Consider the following 18370-nt stretch of genomic DNA (forward strand, 5'->3'; position numbering starts at 1 on the left):
TAAAATGCACTCAAATTAAAAAGGCTTTGTGGGAGGCCTAGACAGCCAGGATGGGTTTGGGCATTGGACACACAAACTCAGACCAAAGGAAGATGTTGTTGGAGTTGTTTAAAGGAAGGATTCTGTTGTCTTGGATCCCGTTGGCAGGCCTGGGCCATGTGTGAGCACTTAAACTTGGGCATGGATGAAATCAACCAGATCGTGTCAGGAGATGGGCTAGATGGAATAATGTCACAGGATAAACAGCTCAGGGGGAAGTGTAGGTCTTCTCTTTCAAAATAGGTCAGCATCTTCCGAAACTTGGGTCTGGACCACATGTACACAGTGTCCTCCAGATTCCCAGGGCTGGCTCTGTTTGATTCTGGCCTTTGGTATGGCTTGGGATCATAACCTGTTCATTTGCAGAAGCTTCCACTGGGACTGGCAGATGTTGGTGGGGGAGATGCGTTCCCACACACGCTGATCTGTTCATTCAGCGCGCTTGCCCTGCGGCACCATCCGGGCTTGACACACCTTCCTCTTGTCATAATACTGTCTTGTCCTAATACCCCATTCTTCAGAGGGGACCCCCTTGGAGCCTTTGTGATCTGCCTAGGTGTTGAAAGGGTCTTGGCTCTTTTTCCTGCATCAGAAGCTCATTGCTGGGAATTGAGCCCGTGTTTTTACATGCAAACAATTTTTCTTAACGTCTCCAAAGAGAGGCCAACACACATCAGATGCAGGAGACGGTTGCAAAAACCGTGTTTGTGTCCTTCCTCAAATTTAGAGACGCCCATGGCTTTCTTTCTGGAGATAAACACTCATGCCTGCAGCTCACAGAAAGACCAGGGGCCTGGAAAACCATTACTGCCCTTGGGTTTTGGTCTATGCCCTGTTTTCTCTCTGCTTCTCTGCTAATTCATCCTGAAGTATTACCAGAAGCTGGGAATCTCTTAACAGTGTCTCTTTTGGACTTAGCCCTAGGTTCTCAGACCTCTGAAAAGCAGATTCCTGTCCTCCCTCCATACAGGCCTGCACTCATTCAGGACCAGAAGGTCCCTTGCCTGATGTCAGAAGCCATCTTGAATCCCCTACCTTTGGTGTCTTCTCCTTTAGTTACTTCTCTGCATTAAGGCCTCATTGGAAAAGTCAAGTGATCATATCTCCCTTTGATTCAAAAAACTCAAATGTCTCCCCATTCCCGAAACCAAGCTGAGCATACAAGGCCTGCACTTCATATCTGCCTGATGGTGTTCTCTTTTCTCCTAGTTCTTCTGGTTTTCCAGGAACACCAAGTCATTCAGATTCCCCCAAACATCCACTGCCCTTTCATATCCTTTGTTTTGCATATGCTGTTCCCCCATGCCTGGAATACTTTCCCCTTCTTCAGTTTACCATTGCAAAGTAAAAAAGACTGTTCTTTCCTGGAAAATACTCATGCAGAGATATCATAGTGATGGTTTTGTGGCTGAGAGTCAGAACATTCTGGATTGTGGGCTAGAGCAGCAGGGTACCTACCTCACCTCTGCTTCCCAAAAGCTGCATGACCTAAGTCAAAGACCCAAGCTGGAGTAAAAGAGGCTCCCAACATTCTTCAGGAGCCACACACTGGCAGGATAGCTTAGAAATGTGGTTCTCAAACTGTATGCACATTAGAGTTACCTGGGGAACTTTTAATCCCACCCACCAATGCTCAAGACTTACTCCTGGTTATATTCGAGTCTCTGGGGGCTGAGACTCAGACATTGGTGTTTCTGGTGCCTCCTGTGTGCAGCCTACCTTGAGAACCATTGGGGTAGAGCCAGTGGGACCCAGAGTCCATCAGAACTGGTTTCAAATCCCAGTTTCCCCATCTCCTGACCGAGGGACCTTGGGCCACATTTTAAAATAGAAACTTTTAATTTTAAAATAGTTCTTTTTTTAAGTTTACTTATCTTCAGAGAAAGCAAGGGAGTAGCAGGGGCAGAAAGAGAGGGACAGAGAATCCCAAGCAGGCTCCAAACTGTCAGCACAGAGCCTGACTCGGGGTTTGATCTCATGACCCTTCGATCATGACTTAACCCAAAATTAAGAGTCAGACACTTAACAAACTGAGCCACGTAGGTCCCTAAAATAGTTTTATAATTACAGAAAAATTGTACAGATGGTACAGAAAGTTCCCATAAACCCTTCCCCAGTGTCTCCTATTATTAACACCTTCTGTTAGTATATGGTTCAATTGTCACAATTAATAAACCAGTATTGATGTGTTATTCTTAACAGAAGTCCATCCTTGATTCAGATTTTCTTCATTTTTACCTAATTTCCTTTCTCTATTCCAGGGGGCCATCTAGGGTCCTATGTCACACATTTAGTTTCAAGTATCCTTAGGCTCTGTGTTAGTTTCCTCAGACTACCATGACAAAGCACCCCAAACTGCATGGCTTAAAACAACAGACATCTATTGTCTCATAGTTCTGGAGGCTAGAGGTCTGAAATCAAGAATTGGTGGGGCCACGCTCCCTCTGAAACCTCGGGAATAGGGTTGGGGGGTGAGAATCCTTCCTTGCCTATTCCCAGCGTGTGGTTGCTAGTGACCCTTGGCCTTCCTTGGCTTCTATCTGCGTCCATCATACATGGCGTTCTCCTTCATAAGTCTCTGTCTCTGTGTCTCATCTTCTCTTCCTATAAGGTCACCAGTCATATTGGGTGAAAGGCCCACCCTACTCCAGTATGACCTTGTCTTAACTAGTTGGATCTGCAAGGACCCGGTTTTCAAATAAGGACACATTTGGAGGTCCTGCGGATGAGAACTTCAATGTATCTTTTTTAGGGATACAGTTCAGTGTATTATAGACTCCTCTTGGCTGGGACAGTTTCTCAGACTTCCAGTAGTTTTGATCACCTTAACAATTCCAAGCAGTATTGGTCAAGTGTTCTGTAGACTATCCCTCAATTGGGATTTTTCTGATCTGTTTCTCATGATTTTAGGCTGGGGTTATGAGAGGAATGGAGGAAGAGTGCAGAGATACAGTGCTATTTTCATTAGGACATATCAAGGTCATATACTATCAACATATTAACTGTGATCACCCAGCTGGGGTAGTGTTTTTGTTAGGTTTCTCTACTCTAAAGTTATTTTGCCACCCCCCCCAGCTCCCCCATTTCCATACTGTACACTTTGGAAGGAAATCACTATTTGCACCCCACACTTAAGGGAGGGAGAATTATACTCTATCTCCTTTAGAGCAAATTATTTATATAAACCATTTGGCATTCTTCATGGGAGATTTATCTATTCTCCCCCATTTACTTATTCATTCAATAACTTACGCATGTAAGTATACACTTATGGATATGTATTTTATACTTTGGGTTGCAATCCAATTCTGTTTTGCTTTGTTGTTCAAAGTGTTCTTGCTTTGGTCATTAGAGCTCTTCTAGTTGGCTCCTGTGTCCCTTTGACATACCCCCCATCACTGTGTGTGACTACCTTACTCTCTGGAACAACATACTCCAGGTTCATCTTGTATATTTTCTGTGCTAGTCCTGGAATCAGCCATTTCTTTAAGGAGCCCTCGTTCCTTTTATTGAAGAATGGTGTTAGAAACCAAAATCTGGACATTAGGTGTGCTTGTTGCTACTGGGGTGTTGGTGTTTGTAGGTTGGTCCACATTTTTAACCTTACTGTTTTAGTTTTCTTGCCTGTAAAAAGGGGAGAAGAGAATAATAGTACTTTGTGAGGATAGATGAGAGAATTATGTAAGAGCTTAGTGTGGTCTCAATCAGATAGTGAATGTTCAGAAATGTTAGTGATTATCTCCCACAGAACTTTTTATATTTGAGCTACATTTAGTTTCCAGCGTTCTTTCCTATATGGTAATTCATCTTATTCTACAACCCTCAGACAGGTAGAGCAAAGATTTTTCTGCCAGTTAATGGATGGAGAAATTAAGTGGATAAGAGAGTCAACCTATGCTGCACTAGAACCTAAGTCTCTTGGTTTCAAGACCTATTCTAGACCCAAATTGGCCACCATCTCTGCCACATGATCAGTATAGATTTCTCTAATTTTACCTATCATTGCTTGAAGGGCTTCTTGTTGGTGCTAATTTTCTGATTCTTGCCATCGGAACAAGATTAACTCATAGCAAAAGGAAAGTACACACTACGATTCAAAAGAGTGCACTCATAGACATGGTGCCATATTTTCTGAACCAAACAATTGAACACATGATGAAAAAAATTTTTTTTCTATTCTGAGAGTGGATGACAATCAAGCAATGTAATTTGGATGCTCAAAGATAAGCATCCTGGAATATTCTGATAATTTATAGGAATAATACAACAAGGTGTTTAATCAGGACTGACCTGAAAAACCTAAGACCTGCTATTGTATTGACAATATGATCTCCCCCACTATCTCTCTTCATAGTACAGTGATACTAATCAGATTCAGAGAAGTGTTGATAAGTGAAAATACAACTTACCAGAATCATTAGTGCATGAAAAACATACAAGCCAAACAGGATTCTTTGACTCAACGCAGATGTTTATTGGAACAAATGTGTAGCTACTCACAAAAACAATAGCATTTGTTGCTAATGAAGTTGGCATGATCATTATTGCAAAGAACATTCATGGTATGGAATCACAGCTACAAACTCTATTCTAGGGAGGTGGAGTTTTGTTGCATAGAAAAGGGAACCTAAGAGGCAGCACATTTTGAATTTGGAATGGGCTGCATTTGGAGGTAATGAGTTTCCCACCTCTAGATAAGATGGTCCTAATAGACACTCCCACCCTCTGCTTCTTTTTTTTTTTTTTTTAAATTTTTTTAATGTTTATTTATTTTTTGAGAGAGAGAGAGAGAGAGCAAGCACAAGCAGGGGAGGGGCAAGAGAGAGAGGGAGACACAGAATCCGAAGCAGGCTCCGGGCTCTGAGCCGTCAGCACAGAGCCTGACGTGGGGCTTGAACCCACAAACCATGAGATCGTGACCTGAACTGAAGTCTGGCGCTCAACTGACTGAGCCACCCAGGCACTCCCCAACCCTCTGCTTCTATAACTCTGTGAGAAGTTTGGGTTTCTTGAAACTCAGCAGCAGTGCAGGGGCTGATAAATGCTTGTTGATCAAGGGTAAGCTGGAGTTCCAGAGCACATTTAGACATTTCCTCAGAATAAGGATAAAGGGGAAATAACAGGATGAACTGGGTCCAGCAAGAAGCCAGTATTTATGCACAAATCCTGAGGCTATTTCAAACGCTATAGTTTCCTGACTTTTAGAAGAAAGGCTATTTCAGATGGTGATTCTGATCCCAGAATCAGAACAATGTCCTTTCTCTGTTCCAGGCCTAGTAAACCCACCATTTTTGTGGGAGAAGCTAGTGTAATATGAGGAAAACCTGAGTGGACATTTACTCTTGTGATCCTTCCACCTGGAATGCCTCCCTCTGTTTTACCTGTGGGAATGCCCACCCACCTCAAGGGTCAGTGCCAACATCATCTCCTCTAGGATTCCTTCCTGATGTCCCCTCTTCTTTCGCACGCCTCCATATCAGAGTGGCTATTCTTTTGCTTCCATGCTGCTCCCAAACATAGCACTTGGCTGGGTTCCTTCTGTTCATGGTAGTCACTTGTGGATGTGTCAGTTCCACCTGTAGGAGCTCCTGGAAGGCATGGACCATGCTTCCCTCAACTTGGTATTCTCCATAGCCCCGTCGGCACAGCCTAGCACATGGGGACACCTGGGCAGTGCTGTGAGGTAGGAAGCTATGGGGTTTTGGAATGTCTTACAGCAACTCCAAAACTTTGCATTGCAATTCTTTGGTGTCTGAGATAGAGCTCCAGCTTGTCTGACATATATCTGATGAAGTTGGGTACCCATTGCCATCTTCCCTTTACAGCATGGACCGCAAGGCCCAGAGAGGTAGAATGACTTGTTCATGGAACCAACAGTAGGCTGTGAATTGCTGTCCCTGAGCACTCAGCCTAGTGCTTAGTTTCTGTGAGTTCTCACCCCTCAGTATCTTCATCTTCCAACAAGAGGTTCTGACTGAGTCCACCAACCGCAGTGCAGGTTAAGAACTAGAATCTCCCACGAAGACCAATTTTGATAAAATAGAAGACAGGAACCTGGGGCTTCTGACCCTTGAAGAGCTTAAATCTCAGAGCTCTGGAGGGGATGAGGTCTCCCCAGAGAGGAGGTGGTTCTTGGAGGGGAGAGGCATTCTGCCTGGGAAACACTTGTGATCTTGCAGTGCCAGGGCATTCAGGGTGAGGGACAGGGTGTGAAATCAGTGGCACTGCTGCTTGGGTTTAGCTGGGGACATAAGAAGGAAGAGTTCAGGGGTCTGAGTCTAGCCTACCAAGGCTGACCTTGTGCAGCTCAGGTTCCCAGGAAGGGTAGGAGCAGATGCTCTGCTTTGGAATGTGGAAAGTTCCCTTGGCTAGCACTTGGCTAGGTGACATTCTTGGAAACCAGGACATGGTAGATGGGGTAGGGATGGGGAGAGCAGTGGATGCAGTTTTGGGTCTGCATCAAAGCTCTGTTGAACCTTATAGTAATTTTTGCCTTTTGGTTACTTCAGCTTCAACTCATCTCATTAGAGAAACATGTCTTCGTTGGATCTTAGACTGTCAGAGCTGGGAGGGTCCTTTCAGATGAGGGGAAGGGACTGGCATAGAGCCACACAGGAGCTGGGGGAAGAGCTATTTGTAAAACCTGGCATCTGACTTCCCAGTCCACTGCTCCTGGTCTGCCCCCCTCCTCCTGTCTCTCGGGCACTCTCTCAGTTTCGTGTCCAGCTCACATTCACAAGTGCACTGCTATGGGACAGGCTATTGGACTAAGAAACTTGTCACTTTTTCTTTTTTTAATGGGGAACATGGATTGGGACTGAGAAAAGTGCACGGTAGCAAAGAATCATGGAACATTTGCAGGCATATGAAGGAGATGATCAAGGTTGAGGGGAAGGGTACACACTGAGCAGCCTTAAGACCCGACGGGATTTGTGGGAGAACTTCATTTGCCTGGTAAACACAATGACTTTTGCTAAGTCATGTTTATTGAGGACTTATGTCTGCACTGTGCTAAGTGCTATGTATATATTAATTAATTTTATCTTCATCAGACTCTTCTGAGGTAGGTAAGGTATGCCATTTTTATAATATGGACAAAGAAACTGCCATTCAGAGGTAAAGCCACCTGCCCAATGATGCAATGTCAGTAAGTGATAGGGCGTGGGTTCAGCCTTGTGTTCTGATCACTCAGCTACTCTACTCCTTTACAGAGTGTGGAGAGGGGGCTGAGATACCTCTTTATTGGCCAGTAATGGGTGGGCTGAACGAAATGGGTGAAAGGTGAGGGGTGGCCATCTTGCATCAGATAATTCTCCTGTGCTGCTGAGTGACCCGGGGCAGGCGGTTGGGGGTGAGGAACAGAATTCAATTCCTTATCCTGGTGACCCTCTGGATCCAGTCTGTGTTGTAGTAGATGTAGGAATACACTCCATAGCGGTCCTTCTTTCCACAGTCGTCGCCCCAGGACACCGTGCCCACCAGGTACCACTGGCCTGTCGCTTTATCCAGGGTCACCATGGGGCCTCCGGAGTCACCTGAGCAAGCGTCCTTTCCCCCTAAATGAAAAGGAGATGCATGTTAAAGCTTTCCTCTTCCTAGCCCCAAATAAATCCAAAGGAGCCTCCTTTTCCCTACATCTGACTTGCAGTTCAGAGAATTGAACACGAGGGGGCGCAACAGACCATGTGACCCAAACCTGGACTCCACAGTTCTGTCTGGCCTCCCGAGAGCTCAGTGATTTCAGTTATTGCAGGCAGGTTCGGGACTCTCCTTTCATAGGGGAATCCTTGGGCTTGGAGATGGGAATGATGGGAATTTCTTAGCACTCGTTTCTCTGACACAGTGTAATTCTCCAGTGGAATCCTTCGTCTCATGACCTCCCCCATTCCTCTCTGAGTCCTCCTCTGTTCAGCCTTAAAGACTGGACGAACTCCAGTTCTTCCATTGCTGGTGGTGCCCTGTTGTATGCCATCCTCTTGACTTACCTTCCTTCTCCCCAGCACAGATCATGTCCCTGGTCACTTTCTTCTTCAGAGGGGCATAGGCCTCTTGGCATGTGCGGTGGTCAACAATTGGGATTTCAATCTGGAACATAAGGCCATTGTTGGCTCTACCCCTGGCTGAGGAGTTCTTGCTGTTCTGATACCCCTAGAGCTGGCTCCTCCCCAGCTCCTTCCTGGATGAGCTTAGGTCGAACCTTAGACCTGGTCTCAGAGACTATCCTATTGTGCAGGTGAAGGAACACTGAAGAATCGGGAGATCATGTACTGCTACAGTCTTAGTCATGAACTTGCTGTGCGACCTTGAGCAAGTCTTTTGCCCTCCCTGGGCCTCATTTTTCTCATCTGTAATAATACTTGCCTAGCACATTCATTATTTCAAATATGGGAATGTATACAAAACATGGCCAATCTTCTCCCCCCACCCCCATCCCTACAATTGCTGGCTGTGGGACCTGCGGCATATAGTTTGCTTACTGCTTTTCAGACCTCTGAGATCGCTTCCTCATCTGAGAAGTGGAAGTCACACTACTTGCCATACGAATCACATGGAATGGTCCAAAGAGGAGATGAATAAGCAGATAGTTTGTAAATTACAAACACCGGATAAATGTTAAGTCCATAGGGGTTACCACTGCTTGCCTTACAGCAGGCATCACAGTAGTATGAGCTTCTGGACACTGGGTTTGTATTTTGTCCACTTCTACTTACATAGCTTGGGACAGAGTCAATACTCAGGGAATAGTCTTTTTAACTGAAGCAATAAATTGATACGTAAAAGTAAGGTATTGTGATTATTATTGCCCTGGATTCAGCTTGGGGGTAAATGTTGGAGCAGATGTCTGGAATAAAATGAAGAAACATATGAGTCTCATTTACCCACACCAAGAACTGAATGGGTCATGGGACCCCAAAGTATATTTCTTGTTGACCTTTGTCATTTTGGTCCCTCTTGGGCCATGGTCTTCCCAGATCACTGGGGAGAGAAACTTAGGGCAGAGTGGTCACAAGCACAGAGTGGTCACAAGCACATATCTTCAGCAGACCATCAAGTGCCTGACTGACCTCTATTCATTGTTCAGGTACTAAAGTGTTATTTTCTCTGGAGAGCCCTTCTGCACCCTTAAGATGAGGTTGGATTTCCTGTTATACATTCTGGAGCCTCCTGCACTTCTTCCTCATCACATTTATCGTGTTGGTAACTACTTTCTGTCCCCCTCACTTGACTAAAAGGGCAGATCCAGTCCCTATGAGATCCAGGGACAGGATCTGCCCTTTTACCCCCCTGCATACCTAGTAACTAGTACAATGTCCGGTACATGGGAGGCACCAAATAAGTACCTGGAAGTTAACAAAGGAAAGGATGAATGGCTGTTGCAAATCTGAAATTTCGAAGTGTGTTAAAATAACATATGTTGAAAGGTCAAAAATTAGCTGTGGCAGTCACTAACCCCAGTCATGTCAGAGTCAGGCAGATCTTGGGGGGGGGGGGGCGTCTAGCATTGCCCGTAACTTTGCAGCTCGAGATACTATACAATGGTCTAGAGAGGCAAATGACTTGTTTAAGATCACCCAGCAAATTAGTAGGAACCAGTACTTGGGGCTATGGCTCCTTACTTCTGGTTCAGTGTTCTTTTAGGAAATGATATAAATGTGAACTCCTAAATGCAACTGTCAAGTTTATTACTACAAGAACTGCAGCTCTCAAGAGCCCATTCTTTAGCCCATTCTCTGGTACGTGAATCTTTATGGTATACTGATGGGTCACCTTTTGGGGTGTCCAAGCCTGCTGTTTTCTGGAAGAATTTCCATAAGCTGAGTCTTTAATATGTTACGGAAATACTGAACAATGTTTAGAGACTAGTGCCCCATGTAGAACAAACAGACCAAACTTGTTGGGGTTCAAAGTCCCAGTGAACTTTGGAGGTGGGTCTGGGCCCCTTTTGTCTCTCTCACCCAAAACTCTAAATCCCTGAGGGGAACATGGAGCAGAAAGGGTCAATGCAGGGCAGAGGCATCATTCTCTATGGGACATAAATTGAACCTCACCTCCATCAGTGTCTCTGGGAACCTTTGCAAGAACTGTTTCCCCCAGCCACTGACGATGACCATGGCGCCTGGAGGAAGGAAGACACAGTGAGAGAAGAGAGGCTGTCTGTGGGGTTCTCAGAGGGTTGAGTCTTGCTGTCCCATCATTCCCTGCATGGGAAGGAAGGGCTGAATTTGTCCCCTTGGAGAACGGCAGCATGGTGGAGAGGAGAACTGCTGGGTTGGAGCTTACCTGCAATAGAGGTTTGCACATTTGTTTCTAGGACTCATTAGCTGGCTAATTTGTTGTCCAGTTTCTCCCGCTCCCAACTAGCATGGAACTTAGGCTCCATTAAGTTAGTAGACTCAGCTTTTTCTCTCTTCCCTGCTATATCCCCATGCCTCCAGCAGTGCTGGTGCATAGTAGGTGTTCAATCAATAATGGTGAGAAATTAAAAAGTTCAGCCTTGTCCACAATGTGCTCTGCTGCCTTCGGGGAGCCCCCTCACCTCCCTCCCTTGCTGAGGCTTGGCTTCCCTGTCCATAAAACAAAATGAATTGGCTGGACTTGGTATTCTCTAACACCTCTCCCAGCCCTGATGTTCTAGAAGTCTATGGAGTTGGCAAATATTGGGACAGTGTGGAAATGGGTTGAGCTCTGATAGAGCAATCATTTCTTCATTTGAAAAAGAGTCTGGACACTGGAAACAGCATTGGGTGTTAAGAGGGAAAACCTGGCTTCTGGTCCCAGCTACGCCTCTTACAAACCGTATCTTGGGTAAAGTCACTTCACCTTGCGAGGACTCATTTTCTCATCTGGAAAATGGGACTACAATACCACTTCACCAGGCTTTTAGAAGTAATAAATAAATTAACGAAAGCAAAGCAACTGGTACGTGGTAGGCACATGACATCTGATAAAGCAGAGTCATTGCTGTGCCTTTCCCGTTGGCTCAGCTCTATTCAGCCATGTTTTATAACTTGATCAAACCGAAGAAGGTTAGCTATGATGCGGCACTACTGGGTTTAGACCAAGATGAAAAGAAAGCCGATGTGTTTGAGTGTATTATTGAACTTAAATATCACAGCCACCCTATGGGGTATTATCCTCTGTGTAGAGGTAAGGGCCTTGAGGGTCTAACACTGTCTCAAGGTCACCCAATTGGGAAACGGCAGGGTGGGGTTTTGAATCTGTGTGGTGATGAAACCATCGTCTCTCGGGCCCAAGCTTCCTCTTTACTCTGCTTTGTGATGCTGCAGATGAGGCTCTAAAATGGGAGTTGTGCTTTGTTGAGGAGGAGGGGTCCCAGAAATAGGGCGCGTTTCCAGGAAGCCTTGCTGTTACTGTTGGCATTGCCCTAGCCCTGGGGGCTGGCCCTGGCTATTTCCCCAGCACCTCAGCACAGGGCTTTCTCCTCGGGCTTCTGAGTCCCCTTTCCAAGTTTCTAGGTCCTGTGACTGCCCCCTCCCCCCTTTGTTCCCCCAGCCCCAGGAAGGGTGGGTTCTTCCCGTGGGTACTACCTGTGTTACATTAGCATTAGTATCCCCCTTTACTGCCCTAGTCCTCCAATGCCCTGTATTAAATTCTCTCTCTTGCGATAACTAGTCTGGTTTCTGTTTTCTCATCTGGATCCTGACTGACATAGTATTTACAGTACTGGTCAAGCCTGCCTATTTACTGTGTCCTGCCATGGAGCCGGTTCTGACTTAGCTGTTTTAGGGGAGGCAGAGGAGGGATCACGCAGACATGGTCAGCAGGCTCGGCTGGCACCAGAACCTCTCCAGGGCTGGAGAAGAAGTCCCTGTGAAGGCACCTGCTGCTCTGCAGAGGCGGGAGCAGGGGTGCGGCAGAGTACCTTCCTGTGGGGGCCCCTCGGGCAGACAGATGGGCATCACATAGTCGTTCAGCACCGGGCTCTCCAACAGCTCCACCAGAGCCACGTCATTCTCAAATGTGTTGGGGTCATACAGGGGATGGAGGAAGAAGCGTTTGACTCTGAGATGCTGTTCATTCTCATCTGACCGGCGCCTCCAATGCTTACCTGGGCAAGAGAAGGCCCATGAGGCATGGGGGTAATGGAGACATGGAGGGTAAGATCACACCTTGTCCCCTGTCACCCCCTGTCCCATCCAGCCTGCTTTCAGCCTTAACCCTTTTCTGCCTCTCACTGCTCTTTTCCCAGCCATCCCCTTACTTGACTTCTGCAAAGTCATGGGCTCCTACCTCTGGCTTTCTTCTTGAACTGATCCCATTGCCTTATAATCCTCATTCTGATGATCATTGCCACATGTCCAAACTATATAATCACACTTCAGTGCCTCGGTCAGGTGTTCCCTCCTCCATGAAGCTTCCCCGATTCTTGCGTTAGATTCTTCAGTTAGAAGTCTCTTTCTTGTGAATTCCAATGGTGCCTCATCTGTTCCCCTCCTATAGGACTCTGCTTCCTATCTTATACTAGAGGTCTCTGTGTTCATATTCATAGTAGGCTGTAAGTTCCTTGGGGTGCAGGAACTGGCTCTTAATTACACTGTGTTCTTAGATCCCAGCATAATGTCAGTAGGTAAGTCTGTGCTGAACCGAACTGAATCAGCTGATGGTCTAGATTTTATAAAAGAGAGGGTCAGCTTGGATCATCTGTGTGTGACTTACCTGAAACCATGGATTCATAGAAGCCTGAAGTGTCTTTAGAAAATATCTAGACTGGGATCCTTATTTTACTTATAAAAACTGAGGGCTAGACTTCAACGACTTGCTCATGGTCTCACTGCCTGCAAATCATAGCCTTGGGCTAGGACTGAGGCCTCTGGACTCCAGTTCTAGCTCATTCTTCGTCCCAGGTGTCCTGCCCTGATGAGTGAGTGAGTGGACACAGTCCATGCCCGGAACCACTGTTGGCTTCAGGAATCAGCCTGCCCCTCACTCACCCAGGATGATTTTGAAGTCAGAAGGTCTGATCAGGTCTGAGTCCTGTAGGGCTGGGTATTCTGGATTGAGTAACTGGTGGAGGCAGTGAGCCGCGGTCACAATCCAGCTGGAGCCTGAGAACAGAATTTTACATATGTACTGCCCTAGACTGCCCCCTCCTGCCTTCTATTGCCTTGAGCTGAGAGCTTCAGACTACTTCAGGCTTTCCCCTTTCCATTGTGTTTCACAGCCGAATTCAGACACTCACTTGACCCTAATCTGAAGATGAGGATTTAAATCTGTGATTTCATCTATCTATTCTAACCAAGGGGCCAAGACTGAACATCTTCAATGGGATTTTAGGGCTCCCTTAAACCTATGGGCTTGGTGAACTCCAGACAGCCCAAGATGGGTCCGCAAAAAGCCTTGTGCTTGCTGGCTACCCTTTAGGCATCAGCCTCAACTGGGAACTTCTTAGAAATGCAGACTCTCAGGCTCTGCCTCAGATTTACTGAAATAGAATCTTTATTAATTCTATAATAAAATCTGGGGATTTTAACAAGACCCTCAAGTAATTCCTATTCATATTAAAGTTTGAAAAGCACTGATCTAGCACGGACATGTCCTTACCTGACTGTACTGTCAGGAAGGTGAGTCAGTGAGAGACAAGGCTGGCAGCCTGGGAGCTGCCCAGGCAGATGTGGACCCATTCAGGCCTTCTGATCTCTCAGAGATCAGACCAGGAACTGGCCAGGGACTCTAGGTTGCTATTCATTTTCCCTATGATGTCAGAGCTGGAATGGATCTTTGATCATCTGGACCAAACTGCAGTGGGAAGAGCCGCCAGCCATTTCTTTCCCACCCTTACTCCCTTTCCCACCCACGTTCACTCCTTGCAAAATCCTGACAGTCCTATTTCCTAATCCTTTCAAATCTGCCTTATTTCTTTCCCTTGTCCCATGTCCTCATGCTGAGGCTAATGACTTCCCTCCCTACAATTGCAATGGCTACCTCACTGAATTCCTGGCTTCTGGATTCACTCTTCCTTCAATCCGTGTTACCCCGGCAAGAACTTTCCAGAATATGTTTATAAATCTGCAGCAGCCTTCAGGATAGATCTAAATTCCTAAATATGGCACTCAGGGCCTTTGTAAATCTCCCTTCCCTGACTTCTCCAGGGTGAGTTTCCTGGTTCTCTCCAGTCCCACAGCCCTAGTCACCATGCCTTTGAGCTGCACATAAGTGCCTTGTAATTCATGTTTGAGGGTCTGACTCCTTGACTTAGTCCTTCCCAGTGCCAGAGACTGACCAGGACTAATAGGTGTTTGTTGACTGAAGGAGCAACCTAGAGCAGGAACACATGTCTCCTAGCTCCAGTTAAGGACTCTTCCTACCACACTGTCCTGGGTCCTGCTACTAGTGTGGACAGTGATTCTCAATGAAGAAATCTTGATCAGTCTCTAGAATGAAGGTTGGTTCCCTTCACTTTCACCCAGTCCCCGAATCCTGGGTCCCCCACCCTTTCCACATCTCCTTACCTAGAAGGGAGCCCCCACAGAAGGGCTGCTCACTCCAGTGTGACAGCATGGCAATCCAGGGGGTGGTGCCCTTCTGGGCTGGGCGTCCATTGAAGATCCTGGCCATCAGCTTCCGGGAGAACTTGGGGAGCCCACACACTGCAGCCAAAGGAGGGAGGGACAGATCACACTCTGGGCTTCATCTTGCTCTTTGCTAGAGGTATGAGCTCATCATTGTCTTTTAGGAATATCTATTATTTTTTATTTCCCAGCATTCACTGCACTTTAAGTAACAGCACCCCAGTTTTCCTCTGGGGTCTACTCTTCCCTCATTCTTAGTCCATTATGTCCTGAGTTGGAATGATCTTACATCTGTTTCCAGACATAGGAATGTGACCCAGACCTAATGAATTAAATCCTCTCATCCTCAGGGGACAACAATTGCTCAGAGATGGGAATGTAACCCTGGCTAGCCCAATGAAAGCTGGCCTTGGGAATTTTGCTAAGCGTATTAGAAAAAGAGAAGGCCTTTCTCTATTGGGGTTGCTAAGCTGCTGGTTGTAATCCAAGATCTATCAATGATCACTTCATTGAGAGTCTTCAGAGAATGATGCTACTAATGGGAAAAAGTGAGTCTAGATGATGAAGGATGAAGCAAGAGAGAGATTGTATCCTGATATTTGGGTTCCTTGATCTAACCATACCTGAAGTCTTGTGATTTGGACTTTTTAGCTATGTGAGCCTATAACACAGACACACTCTCTCTCCCTCCCTCCCCTGCCCTCTCTCTCTTCCCTAAGCTATTTGTATTGGGTTTCTTTTACATGAATGAAAGAGTCCTGACTAATAAAGAATTTTCATGCTCTATCCAGGGGGATCTCTTCTCAGAGAAGCCTTTCCTCAGGGCCTTGGGGGGTTGAAGACCCCTCCAAGGGTCTCCCTGATCCATATTGTTTCCACTGACTTGGATTCACAGACACAGACACACAGCATCTTACAGCTGAACAGCCTTGGAGACCATCTAGTCTATCCCTCTCATCATACACCTAAGGAAACTGAGGCTTTAAGAAGGGAATTAACTTGCAAAGAGCTACTTTATGAGTTAGTGGCAAAATTCTAATCTAGGTCTCCTGACTTCAGGGCTTTTCCCACCGTATCCAGCACCACTAACTCTTACTATGTGACTTCCTAGAGCACTCATACCCTAAGCCCCTGGATCCAGGTAGCCATTTGCCTTCTTGGTAGCTGTCACCAGGCTGCTGAGTAGGGCTGGGGAAATCCCAGATGGATGTGCTTTAACCTTGACTGCATCTTCAGTATCTTCCAGTAGCTTCATTCTACATGCCCTTGGCTAATGTCCCAGGCTAATGTCCTGTCCCCACTCCCAGCAGAATATCAGAGCCCACTGGGTGGGAACTCTCCCAAGCATTCTCTCTCCATCTTCCCCTGTCTATAAACCTTTTTCTCTTCAGAACTAATTCTGGACTCTGGATCTTCTCACTTCCACACTCTTGGGGACCTGGCTTGGGAGATTCTCATCCCTCTCTGATATCTTGAATCTTTCCTTTGCCCACACCTCCAAAACATGGCCAAGTTCTCATCCTAAAATCGCACTTCCACTTTCCTGGCTTCTCATTCATTCTACAGTCTCTCCTTCTCCTCCCTTCCATAGCCAAACTTATGGAAAGAGGAATTGACAGTTAGTCTCCACATCCTCTCCTCTCCTTTGGAGGTGGATTTGGAAGAAGAAAGTGCCAGACTGTGCATACACTTGGAAATAAAGTGGCTATTTGGACATTTAGTAGATCCACAACAATATATGGAGGTAGAATGACTCTGGGCCCATACATAGGACTTCAAAAGACATGTTTTCATGTGTAGGAAAACAGGATTTGAAATTTTCTGTCATATATTCTCTATCTCCAGGAATTCCCCTTGCCCTCTGGCTCCTTATTATTAAAGCTGAGCATCCATTGTTTTAGGTGAGGCTGGATACAATTCTGACTTTTGAAAGAGCAAAGTAGAAAGCAAAGTTGGAAATTTAAACTTTCATTTGAAGAGTCAAGGATTGTGGTAAAAGATTTGTAGGTTTCAAGGAACCCAAACCCAGAGAACTAAGCATATAATCATATAATTTTTACTATAAGTCATAGAGAAAAGTGGATGTAAGGATAGTTGCCTGCCTCAAGAGAGAGAGATAAAACCTAGGAAAAGTCTGGAGACAGAGGGGGGAAATGAGGGAGGGAGAGAGGAAGGAAGGAAAGAGAGAGAGAGAGAGAGAGAGAGAAGAGAGGAGGAGGAGGAAGAGGAGGAGGAGGAGGAGGAGGAGGAGGAGGAGGAGGAGGAGGGGGAGAGTTGGAGATTTAAACACAGCAGGGCCCTGCTTCCTAGAGCCTCTGAGTGGACAGTAGAGGCTGGGTCCTTGTCCCTGGGGAGTGTCCTGCCTGGAGGTTAGCTTCGGACTGTCCTGTGGCATTGGCACTGTTGAGTACTGTACCCTTCCTGATACTGCCTCCTTGGTTTCTGAAGCACTTCTCTTCCTGTGTTTCTGACCCCTCTTTTTGGTCTCTTTCTTGGAGTTTCTCTTCTCTCCATGCCTTCCATGCTGCGGCACCCTTGATCAGTCCTTGGCCCATTCTTCTGGACACTTCTGGTAGATAATAGCAGTCTCCTGTGCCATCCTACTGTCTATACTGTATCCTGATGGATTCCAAATCAGTATCTCTGACCTGGCTTCACTTCTCAGTGATTCCCTTCTTGCTTATTCATTCCTTACATCTCGAGCTGGATTGCTCGTGACCTTCTCCCCTCTGATATTCCAGATGTCTGTTAAGGTCTGCATAGATTGCATCCTAAAGCTGGTAAAAAAAAAAAAATCACCAGGGGAAGTAGAGAGTAACGTGACTCCTCCCTGCCATGTCACAAGGTGGTTTCCATGTAACCTCATGATACCTCAGTGTCTCGATATGTCACAACATAAAGTCCTAATATTTAGAGGATAGTAAAAATCTGACACACATTAGAATGCAAGACAGGATAGTGCTCGAGACCAGCTACATATACAATGTCAAGCATAATTTAGGATTCTTTTAGTTCTCAATAGTGTAAAAAAACATGATATTTTCATTATGATACAAACCCCAAACAAAGGCAAACCATGAGCACATCCATGGAGAGCCCTCATGAGCAGGTTAGCTGTGCCCCCCCTCCCCACCAGCTCCGTGCCTGCACTATTTCACACCAGGCCTATACACTGAGCCCTGCTGAATACATCATTTGGATGTTTTAAACTCCCCCAGCTCCCACATCTGCACCGGCTTAGCCATAGGTCTGGTGGGTTTGCACCTTTTTCTCCAGCACCTTCCTCCTCCCCCCACTTCCCGCACTGTGCTGCCCACCCTCAGAATCCTCTGCCGGTGAGACCCAGGAATCTGCATTTCTAAGGAGCACTCCGGTGATTCTAATATACTCCCAATTAGAGAGTCACTGGTTACAGGACATAGTGCAAACATCGTATGGCCTTTAAGATTCCTTCCACCTTCCCTGATTCCCTGATGCACCTCTCCACTCAGGCATGCTTCCCTGCTTGATCTTCATCCACACTGGCCCTTCTCTCCTGTCTCCTGGTGTGTTCTCTGCAGCCTGTTTATAAAGCTCCCCAAATCCTCTTGAGCCCTGTGACTCTCCCGCCTTCAAGTGCCCACAGTGCTGTGATCTCTACTCTTCTTACAACACTTCGCTGCTTTCACCTGTGTGAGACAAGGATGCACGTGACCCTGTCTTGCATGCTAGTTTGGCCTCTTTGAAGTCCAGGACTTAAATGACAGGTGCTTCAGTGAAGGCACACACAGCCCGGGGGGACACAGGTCCATAACTGACTC

General features: G+C 46.3%; 1 protein-coding gene across 2 annotated transcripts in view; it reads right to left on the reverse strand.

The window, feature by feature from the left end:
- Positions 1 to 4489: 4489 nt before the first annotated feature.
- Positions 4490 to 18370, reverse strand: part of MASP1 (MBL associated serine protease 1) — a 63755-nt gene continuing 49874 nt past the window's right edge. Inside the window, exons 10-15 of one of the 2 annotated variants that reach the window (XM_025913228.2) lie at positions 14511 to 14648; positions 12993 to 13106; positions 11924 to 12109; positions 10089 to 10156; positions 8025 to 8124; positions 4490 to 7595 (exon numbers count right to left, since the gene is read on the reverse strand). In XM_025913228.2, the coding sequence (XP_025769013.1) occupies positions 7405 to 7595; positions 8025 to 8124; positions 10089 to 10156; positions 11924 to 12109; positions 12993 to 13106; positions 14511 to 14648 (797 nt within the window). In that variant the 3' untranslated portion in view covers positions 4490 to 7404. The remainder of the gene's footprint in view (positions 7596 to 8024; positions 8125 to 10088; positions 10157 to 11923; positions 12110 to 12992; positions 13107 to 14510; positions 14649 to 18370) is intronic. The other variant, XM_086674959.1, reaches the window with a different exon arrangement.

Source organism: Puma concolor, chromosome C2, assembly GCF_028749965.1.
Source record: "Puma concolor isolate L17-30 chromosome C2, mPumCon1.1.hap2, whole genome shotgun sequence".
NCBI classification, from domain to species: domain Eukaryota; kingdom Metazoa; phylum Chordata; class Mammalia; order Carnivora; family Felidae; genus Puma; species Puma concolor.